We start from the raw sequence: 15883 nt of genomic DNA, 5'->3' as shown, positions 1-15883 counted from the left end.
TCCTAAAAAGACAGAAGAATGTTGATATTGACAGTGTTGTCATTGAGTTAATATATATTTCAGCCAGACTTGAGTTGTGTCAGGGAGGCAGTGCGGATGTGATCTCCTGCAGTATGTTGTCATCCTCTTTAACTCAGAGGATCTCTGTTACATACCATTTTGAGATGTCTTTTTGTACTTCATTAAATACTTCATCTCAAGGCTATATAGCAACAGCAGTACATATGGGTACAGATTAACACAAGCCAAAGTCCCAGCCCTGAGGAACTAACCAGCTTCAATTTTTAAAGGGGTATGGTGAGGGTAGGGAACAGGAAAACAATGAATGTGTGTAAACAGATGTGCTTATACATGCTTAGCTTTGTTTCATTTTGGCATGGGGGCTGAGGAACTAAGCTAAATTTTTAATGGTTTTGGAACTGGAACTTGAAGTAAGAGATGAGATCCTACTTAACAGTTTTGGAAGGGAGTTCCAGGGAGAAGAGGCAGTTGTATCATTGAAGAGAGCAAGGTGACTGACAGCACAATCCTAAGTGCAGGTCTCCTAAGTCCATTGACTTCAATAGATTTAGCAGCACATAACTCTGCTTAGAATTGTACTGCCAGCGCATGAGAAGTACAAGAGTGAAAGTCAACATCTGGAATATATTGGAATATGTGAGAGCAGAAAGATAAGAGGGCATTAAAGTAAGGTCAACAACCTAATGTGAAGAGATGGGAAGCTGATACAAGGCTATGAAAGAATCACTCATGTTTGAATGACAAAACAGGCAAAGAAATTGGCGGTAGTGAATTGGACAGAGGAGAGAATACAGGCTGAGAAGGCTAAGATCACTTGCATAAAATTCTAGGCTTCAATCCATTTTATTCCTTAACATAAAATGCCCTCCCTTGTGCAGATTCAGATTCCATAGCAGAGTTCCGGGAACTTCAGCCCAGTGTGAAGGACTTTGAAGTCAGGAGCGTGGTGGGATGTGGTCACTTTGCAGAAGTGCAGGTAGTGAGAGAGAAGGCAACTGGTGACATCTATGCCATGAAGGTGATGAGCAAGGAGACTATGTTGGCACAAAATCAAGTATGTTCCCGTCTAAATTTTATACCCTACCAATTGTTTATAAGTTTTTAGGAGTGCTGAGAACTCTTTCCATGGTTAGAATATGTAAATCACAGGGAAAATCACAATGTATCCTGATCCAATATCTTGCTGTGGTGTTAGGCTAGTCTTTTTATTTTTTTATTTCTTCTGGGAAAGTGTGGTTGAGATGATAGAGGATAATGTTAATGGCATGTTTTCCAAACTTAGATCCACAATGACAATAAACTTGTTTGTTGACCCTGAAATCCCCAGAAGTTAAAAACTTCTTATGAATACTAGGTTCAGGGTAGCTGAAAGGTGGCAGGTTAAATCTGCTGATTATTTCCCGTAATGAATGTGGGATGCTTTTCTCCTCATGCTGTTCATGGAAGTGCTTCCTTTCTCCCTGGAGCAGCATTTAGGGGGGATCAGTGTACTGTGGTGGGAGAGGCAGGGGAATTCTGTTCTGCAAACAGAAATGCTTTCCATTAATGCAAACGACCGGTGAGATCCAGTTCTTTTGGCTTTATGCGTAATTGTCTCTGCTGTAGTCATTAAATGTTAAACTACACATTTTGTTTTGTTTTTAAGAATGTATTGATGATATTTGCTCCTAGGTATCGTTCTTTGAGGAAGAGCGGAATATATTATCTCAGAGTACTAGTCCTTGGATTCCACAACTGTATTATGCATTTCAGGACAAAAAGAACCTTTATTTGGTGAGTTTTTTTGGGCTGGCAGGCCCATTTCAGGTGGGAGTGATAGTTTTTCACCTTCATTGTATGTAGCTGACTCCTGGGGACTGTTGAACAGCATTCCAGTTGTGTTGCATTCACTTCAGAGCCTTTATAGAGAACAGCATATACTTGAGTCCAAGAACAAGAGAGTCCTTGAAAGGACTTGTGTTTTTCAGCCTTATGCCTGTTTAAATGTTCTAAAATGTTGACCGTTTAAAAAAGACAAAAATGAAACAGAACTGAAGTACCTTCAGGCCTGTATAGATAAGATCTCTCCCCCCCCCGCCCATTGCATGCTACATGGGGTGTAATCAACAGTGGGGTTTTGGTCTTGTGCACTTCCATTATGCCTCCTTGATTATGCAGAAGTGGAAAAGTGGGAATTTCTGCACTGAAATAAATATCAGTATTGATGTATCCTGGTTTGAGCATAGCCTGCTATGTAAGTGTGGAGGTGGGGAAGGAAGGAAGGAGGAGAGGAAGAGACAACTAGAGAACTCATTAGATCAGTACAAGCTAAGATCATGCACATCTTAATTGCATTTGAGTTGCATCTGAATGCAGCCAATGTGTCTACAATCCTACACTTCAACTTTAATTACTGGATTGCAAAAATGTATTCATTTCAGATTATAACTGCCAGTTCTTGAGCCCTGCTTTGTTACTCTTGTTAATCAAGAGTACATACTTCCACAAAACACTTATGGGTCACTATGCTGCAAGATTTACTATTAGATGTACATTCTTTAGTTTTCATCATCAGTCATCTGTTAAATTGACTATATTATGAACCCTTCCTAAATCTTAAGTTCTCATGCATTTGTTTACCTTGCATGCTTTTGATGGTCCAGGAATTTCCATAAAATCTGGGATGTGTTTGTGTAAAATGTATGCAGGTTATGGAATATTATCCTGGAGGAGACTTACTATCACTCTTAAACAGATATGAAGATCAGCTTGATGAAAATAGTGTTAAATTCTATCTGGCAGAACTTGTTTTAGCAGTGCATAGCATCCATTGCATGGGCTACGTCCACCGGTAAGTTCTTCCATTTTCCTCTTGCAGGCTTAATTGGGGATCAGGAATAATAAATTGAAACTTATTTTATTTTTAAATGACATACGCTGTTTCAGAAAGCAATTGGTATTTTCTTGTACTTAATGTAATTCTAGGATTTCTGTAGATCTTGGCTGGAACCCAAAGAGATGCTTTTAGGTATCACAAAGGGTTTGAGCATGCCCAATAAAACAACATATCCTATTACTGCCTCCATTGCTTTTGAAACACTCTTGATGATAAAAACTCATTGCTCAGGGCACTTACTCTCAAGGTAATATGATATGTAGAAGACAATCAAAATGATTCTGCTATTGGCTACTTCCAGTTGACATTGTATTGGGTTGGCTCAGACTTAAAGCTCATGATTACTTAACCATGGTTAATGGAATGAATCTGGGCCACTGGATTGTATGCATCCAAACTCTTACCTCACTAAGACTTCCATCAGCATCACATTCAATTATGGTTAACTGGGGTTTGCTGTTAACCAGTATGAATGAATGAACAAGTTAACCAGTATTCAAACCACCTTGAACCTGCGGTTGTAAACCCTTGTTAATGTAGGCAATGGTTATGTGCTGTTTGGTTGGGGTTTGCAGGCAGGAGGTGTTCCTGATCTCTTTCGTCTGCAGCACAGTCTTGAAAATACAGAACATTTTTGTTTCAACTGTTAGAGCTATTTCCTGATATATAGATCATGGATTTTTGAATGAAAGCTGATTATCAAAAACTTGTGCTTTAATTGTTTATTGTAAGAATAGTGTAATATTTCTAATAGCTGCTTGTTGCATTGTCCAGAGCTATAATGTAACACTGGTCCATTCCTTTTTGTTTAGCTCCTTATGTATTGGTAACTTGCATCCACCATCTTTCTCTGGGGAAATCTCAGTAGCTTTAATGCTTGAGAGTGGAGTAGAAAGAAATGCAGATACACTAGCCTGGAGTGTTGAAATTTGGGGTACTATTGAAAGGTGGATCCAGATTAATTGGGCTTGCTTGTTTTCAATCTGCAGATCCTTTCTTTAGTGGATGAGGGTATTGTTATATGGGTTATTACTCCTGCTTGTTCTGATAGGCAGATTTGTAGTTATGTAGATGGGGTTTTGGCTTGCCTTTTCCTGTGAGATAGGGACCCTCCCACTTCTGGCCCTGTCTGCTCTGAAGCAACTGGCCCTGTCTGCTCTGAAGCAACAGAATATTGTCTGGAGCGCCATCTGCAAGACGGCAAATCCTGCAGTGTCAGGCACCATCATACATTGTGTCTCTTCCCCTGCCATTATACTTTCATTGCAGGTTCCCTGCTTGCACTGTTGACTTCTGTAAGATGTTATGGGGCAGGGAAGAGGTGGTGAATGGGTTAAAGGTGTTATATTGATTGCTTTTTGCTTACTTACAGAGATATTAAGCCAGAGAATATACTCATTGATAGAACTGGACACATCAAATTGGTGGACTTTGGGTCAGCTGCCAAAATGACAGGGAACAAAATGGTAATAAAAATTATTTGCTGCCCAGATGGTACACAGAAAATAAAAATTTATGACTTGGCTGCCGCTCTTGTAGTTGTCTCTAATTTTATGTATATTAGTAATAAGGATACCAGTGTCTTACACAATGGTTCTAATATTAACTTGAGTCGTCTTTTTTTTGGTTGATTATCAATTTCCTGACTGCTTTTTCTGCAAGGGGGTCTTCATTTTTCTCTCCCTATATTGTATGAACATACTGACTTATTTATTTATGTATTTTCTTTGATAGGGTTTCAGATAGCAAGCGCACAAGTCTATTAGAAGTCCTCTTCCTCTCTCTCTGTTATAGTGGTTAGTATAGTGGAAAAGGCTTGGGAGACCATGATACAAATTTGCACTTTTGCTGGGTGACCTTGGGCCAGTCATTCTGTCTCAATCTAGCTTACTTTACAGTGGATTGTTATGAGGGTAAAACGAGGGGCAAACCATGTATGCTGCTCTGATCTCATTGGAGAAAGGGTAGGATAGTAATGTACTAGAAGATAGTAAACTGAGATGTAAAACTGTATTTGTCTCAGTTCCCAAATGGGTTGCTGTAGAGGAACTACTAATAGTGCTGCAAGAAGATAAATAAAATGTTCCTATGATGCTGATGTACCCATCTATAAAGAAGATTGCCCACCATTTGTTTCTTAGACAAAATGCTCTGTCTTGGCCTTTCCAAACAGCTTGGCATGGGGGAGGATTCTTTACATCAGGTATTGCTGGATGCAATCACTCTCAATGCAGAGTTGTGGTAGAAGCTTCATGAAAAGAGGTTGCATGTTGTACTTCAATGTAATTAGTTGCTCTGGGGTTACCACTTTCCAGTTAGTAGAGTGATTCATGTACAGGGGTCAGTGTCTGCAGGCAGTAAGTCCAAAGTATACAAGAGTGAAGTATGTATGTCTAATTTTAATTTGTAAAAAAGTATGGCTGGTTTGTAGATTATATAGAGAGACTATTCTCATTACCTAGGTCCAAATAAACTGCCCTAGAGATATACTGTTATATGACAGCAGATTTTAAAAACCTATGCAGACTACAAGTTTAGTGACTGATAATCCTGCAGCAGAGGTTTATCTTGAGAAAGTGCAAACTTTTAAAATCCCTTACTACCATTTTAAACCATGTTTTAATTATTGGTAGGGATTCTCATTTACATTTGAAGTTTGTTTTTTAAAAAAGTAGTGTCAGATATATGAATACATATTCCTGGCTATTTATGGATCTGAAAGAAGCAAACAGAAGATAAAACTAGTGACTGCACTGGTTCTTTAATGTCTATCCTACTAAATTAGAAAGTAACTAAGATGGGTAATTAAATAGTTGAGATCTTGTGGCTGGTAAATAATAGTGTTTTTGATTACTATTAGGATTGTCTTTTGTGATGATAACAAGTGTCTCTTGATTAAACTAATGTAACTGATACAATATGATATGGAAATGAATATTATCTGATTGTTCTTTCAGTTTGATTTGAGTGTTCTGGTCTGAATTCTTTAGTACAAATTATAATTATGTAGATTAAAACAGTATATTATTAAATCCTTTTGATAGGTTTCCTTTTTAGAAGGCTATTTGGAAGTATTTTTCAGTTAATTCCCACATCAGTAAGTGTTAGTTTAAGTAAATAGATTAAGGGTTTCTTTTAAAACTGTACTGGGAACCAGGATGTTCTTTGGAAGCTTATCAGGAGTTCCTCCAAGAGAATTTGCATGTGACTTGTTACAGATAGGACATGGGCTGGAATAGGGGTCGTTTTGTAGAAAAATAGGTGGTGAAGCTCATTAGCATAATTAACATATGCTGTCCCTCCCCCAGTCAAAAGCAGCCTGACTCAAAAATGGAGAGACCCGGGCAAGTGAGGCCTGCTTGGGCTGGCTAGAGATCCAGCCAGCCCAAGCAGGCCTCACTCACTTGGGTTTTCCTTCCCCCACCCCCCCACTCAAAAGGCCAAAGTCATCTGCCACCTAAAATCACGTAAAAAGTGGAGAAAGGGTGGTGTGGGCTTCTCCAAGGGTTAATGAGGGCTACTGGGGGTGTGGCAAAGCTCCTGGTGGCTGACTGGCTACCTGCTCTCCTAATCCAGGGATTGTTATGCAGCTGAACCTACTATTCAATGGATATGGTAGGTGGGGAGGAGGAAGGTGGGGCTGTCAGAAAGGTTCAGGAGCTGTGCTGCTGTGAGCTCCTGCTGAATTCAAGGCCTGGGCTGGAAACCAGTCTTTACCTAGCAGATATTGAACTATGATTCTCTACTGTAGGTGAAACAGTAATTTTGTTAATTTGAGTAATTAATAGAAGCAATGAGAGAAACCCTGGTCATCCTCTTATTATGTCACAGCAGTGTCAGCCATCATGATAGACAGGATGATAGCCAATTTGGTATAGTGGTTAAGTGCATGGAATCTTATCTGGGAGAACTGAGTTGGATTCCCCACTCCTCCACTCGCACCTGCTGGAATGGCCTTGGGTCAGCCATAGTTCTGGCAGAGGTTGTCCTTGAAAGGGCAGCTGCTGTGAGAGCCCTCTTAACCCCACCCACCTCACAAGGTGTCTGTTGTGGGGGGAGAAAATAAAGGAGATTGTAAGCTGCTCTGAGTCTCTGATTCAGAGAGAAGGGTGGGGTATAAATCTGCAATTCTTCTCCTAGATAGATTGTTATACCACACTTCCCCCCCAGTAGAGACACAAAGTAGCTTATGACATCTGTGACAGTCTTGCTCTCTTCCCTTTGTCATGCTCAAGATTTCCCTTTTTTCTTTCTTGCTGAGCAGCCCCTTTAGCTCTTTTCTTATTTGTCTATGGCTGTCCCACCCAGTTGCTTTGATATGTGTGTGCGCGCGCGCATGTTGGCCCAGCCCAGGGACCTGAGGGAAGGAAAAAACCCTTGCTAATATTATAGTCCTGTAATAGCACATGAAAGGCTTTTGAAAGTTCTAAAATTCACAAAAATATTTTATTTAACTTGGAGGGAAAAGAGTTAGGTGGAATTAGAGATAGGATGTATGATGTGAACAGATCATGAAATTGAGGTAACTTTGTAATCACTCTGACTCTAGATAATATGTTGCCAAGTGTTTTTGCTCTTAGTCACTAACCAATCACCTCACTCATTTCCCTTCTTCCTCCTTTTCTCTACTGCAACTTGCTAACAAGAACACACACATAAATTAAAATAATTACAGATGCTTTAAATTTACCATGTGATCTGACTTCAGAATGGAAACGAAAATGTTTCAGTACTCACTTTCAAGGCCATTGCTTCTGGGAAGTAATGGGGATAGAACCCTGAAACAAAATGGCACAGAAATAGAATATCTAGCTGTTTACAAGAAAAGGCAAACATTTAAGGTTAAAGTTAAAAAAATCATAGGTAACTTGCCACTATGGATTTTGGACACAGTATTTGCAGAGACATGTAGGTAGGCAACAACTGAAGACTGTCCTTACCTATTAAGCAGGCTTTTAAGCATGAGAAGCATTTAATGTTATTTCTGAATCACTGACACAGTTTACACTTCCCTTATGTGCATCTATCATAGTCTTTGGCTGTTAATGAGCAATCATAAATGTGACTTTCAGTTTTTGGATTTAGTCAATCTGGTGAGCATGCTTGACCAGCAAAGTAGATAGGGGTTGAGAGAAAATTCAGATGCTGACCTACAGATTTGTTCAGAAGGCAAGTGTCTAACAATTGTAGGTCAAGTGCATGATCTGCAGCCAGTTTATTGAATGTTCTTCAGGGTTTTAATTGGAAAAAATGAAACGGAATGTTTGCTTTTGGTGCCCTTTCAGAAAAATGTGTGCATATCTACAATGTAAATTTCTGTCCCACGCACAGAGTTTTGGTGGTCAAATAAGAGCGAGTTAACTTCCTGCAGTAATAACAAATGTACCCCAAAGATTTTGTCACATTCTTTGTTGAAATTTAACATTGAATCTAGTGATCTTTTTTTGTACAAGGATTCTAAATCTTCACTGCTTCCCATCACACAACAGTTCTGACCATGGGAAAGTTCTGGATTTGTGGCCTGTACGTGGAGTATAGCTATGTGGGTCTGAGGGTTGCTGTGAGGAGGAAGGCGGCAAAATAACTCTCTATAGACAGCAAAGCTCTGCTCACAGAAGAAATAGATCTGCCTATAAAAGAGGCAGGAAGGGTGATTTTATTATCTTCATCTTCATTGCTGCCTGCAGACCCATGTGACTACTACAGTAGGTAGGTGCCATGAATTGGGGAATTAGCTTTCCTGGAGGTGGAAATGGCTGTTGAGGCAGTGGAAATTAGGGAAGGTCCATGACCATGAGTGCCTTTCACAAATGGATTGGTAGATCCAACCTACCACCTTAACTATGTCAAGATACTCATTTAGGACTTTAAATTTAGCACTTTTATTTGCACCTGACATTTATTTTTTAAAATATTATATCCCACCTTTCCTTGGGGTTCAAGATGTCTTACAATAATAGTTTAAAACATTTTCAGTTTAAAACCAAACGTAAAGCAACAAGCCCCCAAATTTCTTTCCCTCCTATAAATGATGCCTGCCAATTCGGACTTCCTCAAAAACCCTGACAAACAGACAGGCTTTGCAGCACTTCCTGAAAATGTTTGAGGAGGCTCCCTTCATCTCTTCTGAGACCCCATTCCACAGAACTGGAACCACAATGCAAAAGGCCTTGCATGATATCAGATAGGCCACTCTTAAGTGGTAGAATAGCCAACAGATGGCAGCCTGAGGACAGCAGTTGGCATACAGGGACAAATAGAAAGAGACAGTTCTTCAAAAATGTGGGGCCCAGGTCATGAAGGGCCTAAAAAGTCATAACAAACACCTTGAATTGAAATGGCAACCAATGCAGCTATTTCAGAATGAGCAACATATGCTCCTGGCTAGCCCCTAATAATAGTCAGGGTGTTGCATTCTGGACCAATTGTAGTTTCTGGGTCTTTGAGGGCAGCTCTCACATAGTGTGTTGCAGTAGTCCAACCATGAGGTTACAGAAGCATGGATCAGCATGGCCAGATTAGTTGCATCTAGGTAATGAGAAAGTTGGCAGAAATCAGATGTAGCTGATAAAAGGCTCTCCTGGCCACCATGCTAGCCTGCTTTTCAAACAGCAAGGCAAAGTCCATGAGTACCCCAGTCTCCTAACTTAATCTGAAAAAGCTAACATCACGCCATCTAGGACAAGTGGATTAAGTTTCTCTAGAATATCAGCCTTCTCAATCAGTGTTTCCTCTGTCGTCTTTGTATTCAGCTTCATTTTGTTCTGCCTTAGTCACCTGACCATAGCTTCAAAACACTGGTTTAGAATCAGGATGAAAGCATTTGGAGGCTTCGACAATGAAATACAGAGCTGGATGTCATCTGCATATTGATGACACTTAGCCTAAATAGCTCTGAATAATCAACTCTAAAGCTCTGTACAATCTTTTAGCAAGAACATTACGAAGTCACAAACCCTTTACAAAGGGTTGCAGCAGGTGCACCAGCCTGAGCTGCTAAAGGAACATCTTGCCAGGTACAGGTTTGTCACTAGACCTGGAGAAGAATGTCCTGTTCTTTTAATAGAGGTTAGTCAGATGTTATTGACCAGGTTTGCCTTCATGACACAACCATCAATTTCTGCATATGAAAGTGCAATTTCTGCACATGATATTTTTCTCCAGGCCTGTTGACAATCTTAGCCAATCAGCTGTTGTTGACCTGTCTTAATATTTCTACTGGTTCTTTTCAGTGTTTTCAGAGACTCAAACATGTCACCATATGTCTGCATACCGTACTCTGAGGAAAAAAATCTCAGCCACATCATTGCTTTTGCTAGCAACTTTTTTGCCCTTATGCCTCAGTTGTATTGATTGCCATTTAAAAACTGAGGAAAGCATATTCAGTTCATAACACTTTGACTTAGTTAGAACATGTTGCAAGTGTCAGCAAAATTTATTGGTTTTAAATTTGTCATGATGATGTGCCTTTGACTGGAAGGGACATGATTTTCAGCTTTAACCTTTAGTTTTCTTATATGTCAGCTAGACATTCTGTTTTTGTGCTATTAAAAGACCTCTACCTTAAGCTTTTGTTTCAAGACTCTATCCACATTAATTCCTGAGATTGGTATCTGAAATTGGTAGGGGGATGTTTTTAACCTGTCATTTTCATCTGAAGATGCAATTTTAAAATTACATTTCTGGTAAACTGACAATGTCAGTTTCCCAAGTCTATGGGACACATAAACAAGAAGTAGGACTAGCAGCAGCTTTCTAGGGACTCCATAGTGAAGTCTTTCATATCACCTGTTACCCGAGTGTTTTAACTGGAGATTGAACCAGGAACCTATAAGCCAGTGTGGTATAGTCGTTAGGCTAGGGAAACCCAGGTTTGAATCCCCACTCTGCTATGGAAGCTCAAAGCTCCTCACAATGTAACTAAAACAACAGTCATAAACAACACAAAGACCACAATTAAAAACCTTAATTAGGACTGTCAATAAATAAAAAAGTTAATCAAATGTAGTCCTAAGTAAAACTTGTCTTTAGCTGCCTCAGAAAGTAAAGGTGGCAAGGAGCATCTACTTGGGGAGACTGTTCTATAATGGTTCGGCTAACACCGAAAAGGCCCTCTTGTGTGCCCACCAGAAAAGCTTTTTTGATTAGGGGGATAGTCAGGAGGGTCTCTTGTGATCTTAATTCCCAGGCAGAAATGTATGGGAAGAAAGCCTTCAGATATCCTAGTCAAAGTGTAGGACTTTAAAGGATGAAACCAAAATCTTGAATTGGGCTCTGAAGTGGATGGGTAGCCAACATAAAGTGCTTTCGTATCAGGCTACTTGTGCGCACACTCAGCCTAATTAACCTCTGGAAGAGGAAATTGATGTAAACTCTTTTGAGTTCCCCCTGGAAGAAACATGGGGTATAAACGAAGTAAATAAATTGATCTGCACATAAAGCAGATGCTGTGTCACTGAGCCGTGGCCCCTTCCTTCTCTAAAGGAAGCATGCCCCCAACCAGACTATTATTTTGCTGGTCTTTCTTCAGCTCCCTTTCAAACAGTCACTAATCAAGTTTTGTTTCTGATGCTTTTTGCACTCCACCTTTCTCTTTTCCCACATTCTGTAAGTTTTTAAAGGCACAGAAATAAGCATTACATTATGAGCATTCCTTCTCTGAAGGAAACATGTGCATCGCTATTGATCTTCCCCTGCAGCTGCAGAAGAGTGTGGGTTGTACAGGGATTCTTGGATGTCCCTCACATGAACTGATGCTTGGTTCACAGAGGCAGTATAATGATATAGTAATAAAGTATAGGAATGCCCCAAAGCACCACCACCACAGGTGATAGATTCCCGCTTCAGATTTTCTTTGAATTAAAAAAACCCCTGGAAAATGTTTGTCATTATTTATATCTTCCCTGCCTGTAAAATTGTAATTAAGGCAGTTTGCAATGCATTGAAAATATTATAACCAATTAAAATTAAAAAAAACCATCCCTTGAAATCAAACCAATTAGCTAGTCCATTAGGTATGCATGTTGTACCTCTTCTATTTGCTTCCCATGCTGGTTTTCTATTTGCAGGCAGTTTCTCACTTAAGGAAACATTCTGAAAAGTGACTTTTGTGTCTGCCGTCTGAAGCACTGTGGCCCATTCTACCTCTCCATTATTCTTCTTCATGTTTGAATAAAGCTTAATTGTAATATGTAATGGAAAAACTGCTTTCAAACTTTGTGAATGGTGAGAAAATTGGCTGGTGGTTGGAGTATTATCACTGGCGGTGGTAGCTACTGGGAAAAGAAAAGTCCTGGGGGCCTGTGAGCTGGCAGCCCCCACAAGTGGGATGGGAGCGGATGTGGATGCATGCAAAATGAGTGAGAGTGGGCTTGTTCCTTCCCTCCCCCTTTTACCAACTGTGTTTATACATTCTAGGTGAATGCCAAATTGCCTGTGGGTACCCCAGATTATATGGCTCCAGAAATGCTAACAGCATTGAATGGTGATGGCAGGGGTTCATATGGATCTGAGTGTGACTGGTGGTCTCTTGGGGTGGTAGCTTATGAAATGATCTATGGAAAGTCCCCATTTACTGAAGGAACATCATCGAAAACCTTCAATAATATCATGAATTTTCAGGTACAAATTGGTCTTCTTTCTGTATGTTCTGAAAGCTTTGTATCATCCCAAGTTTTGCATATATCTGGCTTTCTCTGTATACTCTTTTGCTGTATTATTTTCTGAATTATTAACAGCATGAGTGTTGTGAAATGAGCGCTGATAGGCCAAAAGCAAAATTTTAGTCTTGTCCTGAACTTTATTCAGGACTGGGTTTAGAAAATGATGAAATGACAAAACTAGAGAAGTTCTTGGATGTCCCTCACATGAGCTGATGCTTGGTTCACAGAGGCAGTATAATGATATAGTAATAAAGTATAGGAGTGCCCCAAAGCAACAGAATGGGTTGCACCACCACAGGTGGTAGATTCCAGCTTCAGATTTTCTTTGAATTAAAAAGAAAGCCTTTGAAAATGTTTGTCATTATCTGCCCATTGATGAAATGACAAAACTAGAGAAGTAAAATCTTTGACCATCATAAACAGCAAATAATTCATTGTGCATAATTTATTCTACAAGAGCCCTGTGGTGCAGAGTGGTAAAGCTGCAGTACTACAGTCCTAAGCTCTGCTCATGACCTGAGTTCGATCCTGGTGGAAGCTGGGTTCAGGTAGGCAGCTCGAGGTCAGCCCAGCCTTCCATCCTTCCGAGGTCGGTAAAATGAGTACCTAGCTTGCTGGGGGGAAAGTGTAGATGACTGGGGAAGGCAATGGCAAACCACCCCGTAAAAAGTCTGCCGTGAAAACGTGAAAGCAACGTCACCCCAGAGTCAGAAACGACTATTATAAAGGGAACTACCTTTATAATTCTGCTTCTGCTGGCGTTTGGGAGAGGCAATGAAATCTTCTCCTGATCTATGCAGTTTATCCTGGGCATCTAAGAGCCCTTTGCCTATCTTGTGAAAGGATGCCCTCTTCTGAATACTCTATGGCAAGCTGCATTTGATACAAATAAGCTTTTAAAAGTAGCTTGTATGATGTAGCCTAGTGACTGAAAGAATGAGCTGTGATTTGGAAGATGGCTGGTTCAAATACCATTGCTGCCACAGACTCACTACTAGTGGCATCCTAAGCAGTGTTATGCCCTATGTCTGTTGAGGCTTGGATGAGTGTAAATTGCGTAGGATTGTACCCAGGTGGCCTTAGCAAGGTGACACCATTTCAGCCTTGGTCCCCACCTGCAGAACCTGGATGATAATACGGGATTTCCTTTTAGGGCTGCTTTAAAGGTTTCTGCGATGTTGTGTGTGAAATATCTTAACACTGAACATAAGAAAATATATATACACACACACACTCTCTCACTCTCTGTGGCTAATAGCCACTAATGGACCTCTGCTCCATATTTTTATTCAATCCCCTCTTGAAGCTGTCTGTGCTTGTAGCCATCACCTCCTGTGGCAGTGAAAGTGTCCTATAAAGCATGAGGGAATGTTTAAGTTTTTTTTAAAAAACTAGCTATATATTCTGCTGTGTGCATGTGAACTTTTGGGTTTACCTAAACTAGCTCTTTGGATCACAGCCTTCTGGCTTTTAGTTTCTTTTCTATTAAGGTTTATTTTTGTTTCAACTGCAGAGATTTCTGAAGTTCCCTGAGGATGTGAAAGTCAGCTATGAATTCCTTGATCTGGTGCAGAGGTTATTGTGTGGGCAGAAAGAGAGACTAGGTTATGAAGGACTCTGCTGTCATTCGTTTTTTTCTACTGTTGATTGGAATTGCATTCATAACTGTGAGTACGGTGGTGGTGTTGAAATTATTCTCTTGACTTCTCTGCATTAGGGGATAATTCCAAAAGGGAATTTTGCTGAGGTTTTGCTCTGACAATATGTGGTTGCACAGCATCCAAAGACCGAAATGGAGAATTTTGTTTGCTTTGCACTTGAAATACTCTGCATGGTGTTGGGTTTAGCCCTTATAAGGGGACTTTGTGCAACTGATAGGAAGAGGATGAAGATGAGGAAGAAGATGAAGATGATATTGGATTTATATCCCGCTCTACACTCTGAATCTCAGAGTGGTCACAATCTTCTTTACTTCCCCCCCCCAACAGACACCCTGTGAGGTAGGTGGGGCTTAGAGAGCTCTACAGCAGCTGCCCTTTCAAGGATAACCTCTGCCAGAGCTATGGCTGACCCAAGGCCATTCCAGCAGGTGCAAGTGGAGGGGTGGGGAATCAAACCTGGTTCTCCCAGATAAGAGTCTGCTCACTTAACCACTACACCAAACTGGCCCTCGAGAGAAACTTGAGATAAACCCTTTCCAAATACAGATACTGTGAAACAGAAAAAAGCCATCCTTTGCAAAAACTAAGCCTAGAAAATACTTGCAGAAAAGTAACTTGTTTCTAAGCCATCTGCCTACAGATATCTTAGTTATTTTTGTTACTTAAAAAGAAAAAAAACCCAACTTTTGTAAAGCTCGTTTGCTTGGAGTATATTAACAGTCACCATAGGCAACCTAGTGATTAGCTGTGTATATGCTGGAACCAAGGTAATTTATCATTTCTAGCATAATCATATAATCAAGGAGGAGCCACCAGCTGCCCTGTGGGCATTGAGCCCCAGTGATAATGATCTTAATTTTCCTAAATCTCCATAATGGAGTAGAGTTTGTGCTCTTTGGAGAGGCCAAGGGGCTATGGAGCCATGAATGGAGAAATTATGGGCTCAACATCAAATCCAGGCTCTTGTAGTATAGTGGTTAAAGTATCAAATTAGGATCTAGGAGATTTGTTCAAATCCTCACTTAACTATGGAAACTTGCTGGGTGACCTTGGGCCAGTCACAAGCTCTTAGGCTAATCTACCCACAAGGTTATTGTGAGGATAAAATGGAGGACAGGAGAACAATGTAAGCTGCTTTTGGTCCCCATTGGGGAGAAGGGTAGGGTATAACTGAAGTAAAGTAAATCAATAGGATAACACAGGTAAGGCAAACTTCACTGACTCATTTGAGCTGCGCATTGCAAAAAAAAGTCCTGACCTGGATAGCCCTGGCTAGTCTGATCTCATCAGATCTCAGAAGCTAATCCAGTATTTGGATGGGAGATCACTAAGGAATACCAGAGTTATGACACAGTGGCAGCCAATGGCAAACCACCTCTGAACCTTTCTTGTCTTAAAAGTGCTAGAGGGTCACTGTGTCTTGACAGCAAGCAAACAAAAAAATGGTAAAAAGAAGTATAATCAGATGTGGAGCAGAGCAAATTAAAGGGATATGTTAGTGGACACTGACTACGTTAACAGTACTGTCATCTAGATTTAGCCACCCCAAAAAGTGTAGTGATAACTGCTGTTCTCTGCAATGGGAGTTGGGGCTAGGCATTGACATTAGTGTGGTGCAGGACAGCTTCTCTAAAGCTGTCTGTTGGAGAGTGCTTGAAGTAGCA

General features: G+C 40.4%; 1 protein-coding gene across 6 annotated transcripts in view; it reads left to right on the top strand.

Annotated features, from left to right (window-relative positions):
* Positions 1-15883, top strand: part of CIT (citron rho-interacting serine/threonine kinase) — a 131966-nt gene that overhangs the window by 3121 nt on the left and 112962 nt on the right. For all 6 annotated transcript variants that reach the window (XM_060249944.1, XM_060249947.1, XM_060249942.1 and 3 more), the window contains exons 4-9: positions 900-1075; positions 1693-1794; positions 2709-2851; positions 4269-4362; positions 12314-12517; positions 14072-14225. In XM_060249944.1, coding sequence (XP_060105927.1) covers positions 900-1075; positions 1693-1794; positions 2709-2851; positions 4269-4362; positions 12314-12517; positions 14072-14225 — 873 coding nt within the window. The remainder of the gene's footprint in view (positions 1-899; positions 1076-1692; positions 1795-2708; positions 2852-4268; positions 4363-12313; positions 12518-14071; positions 14226-15883) is intronic.

The sequence above is a fragment of the Heteronotia binoei genome, chromosome 11 (assembly GCF_032191835.1).
Source record: "Heteronotia binoei isolate CCM8104 ecotype False Entrance Well chromosome 11, APGP_CSIRO_Hbin_v1, whole genome shotgun sequence".
Lineage (NCBI taxonomy): Eukaryota > Metazoa > Chordata > Lepidosauria > Squamata > Gekkonidae > Heteronotia > Heteronotia binoei.
The sequence above is the reverse complement of the archived record's forward strand: the minus strand, read 5'-3'. Positions and strand labels throughout refer to the sequence as shown.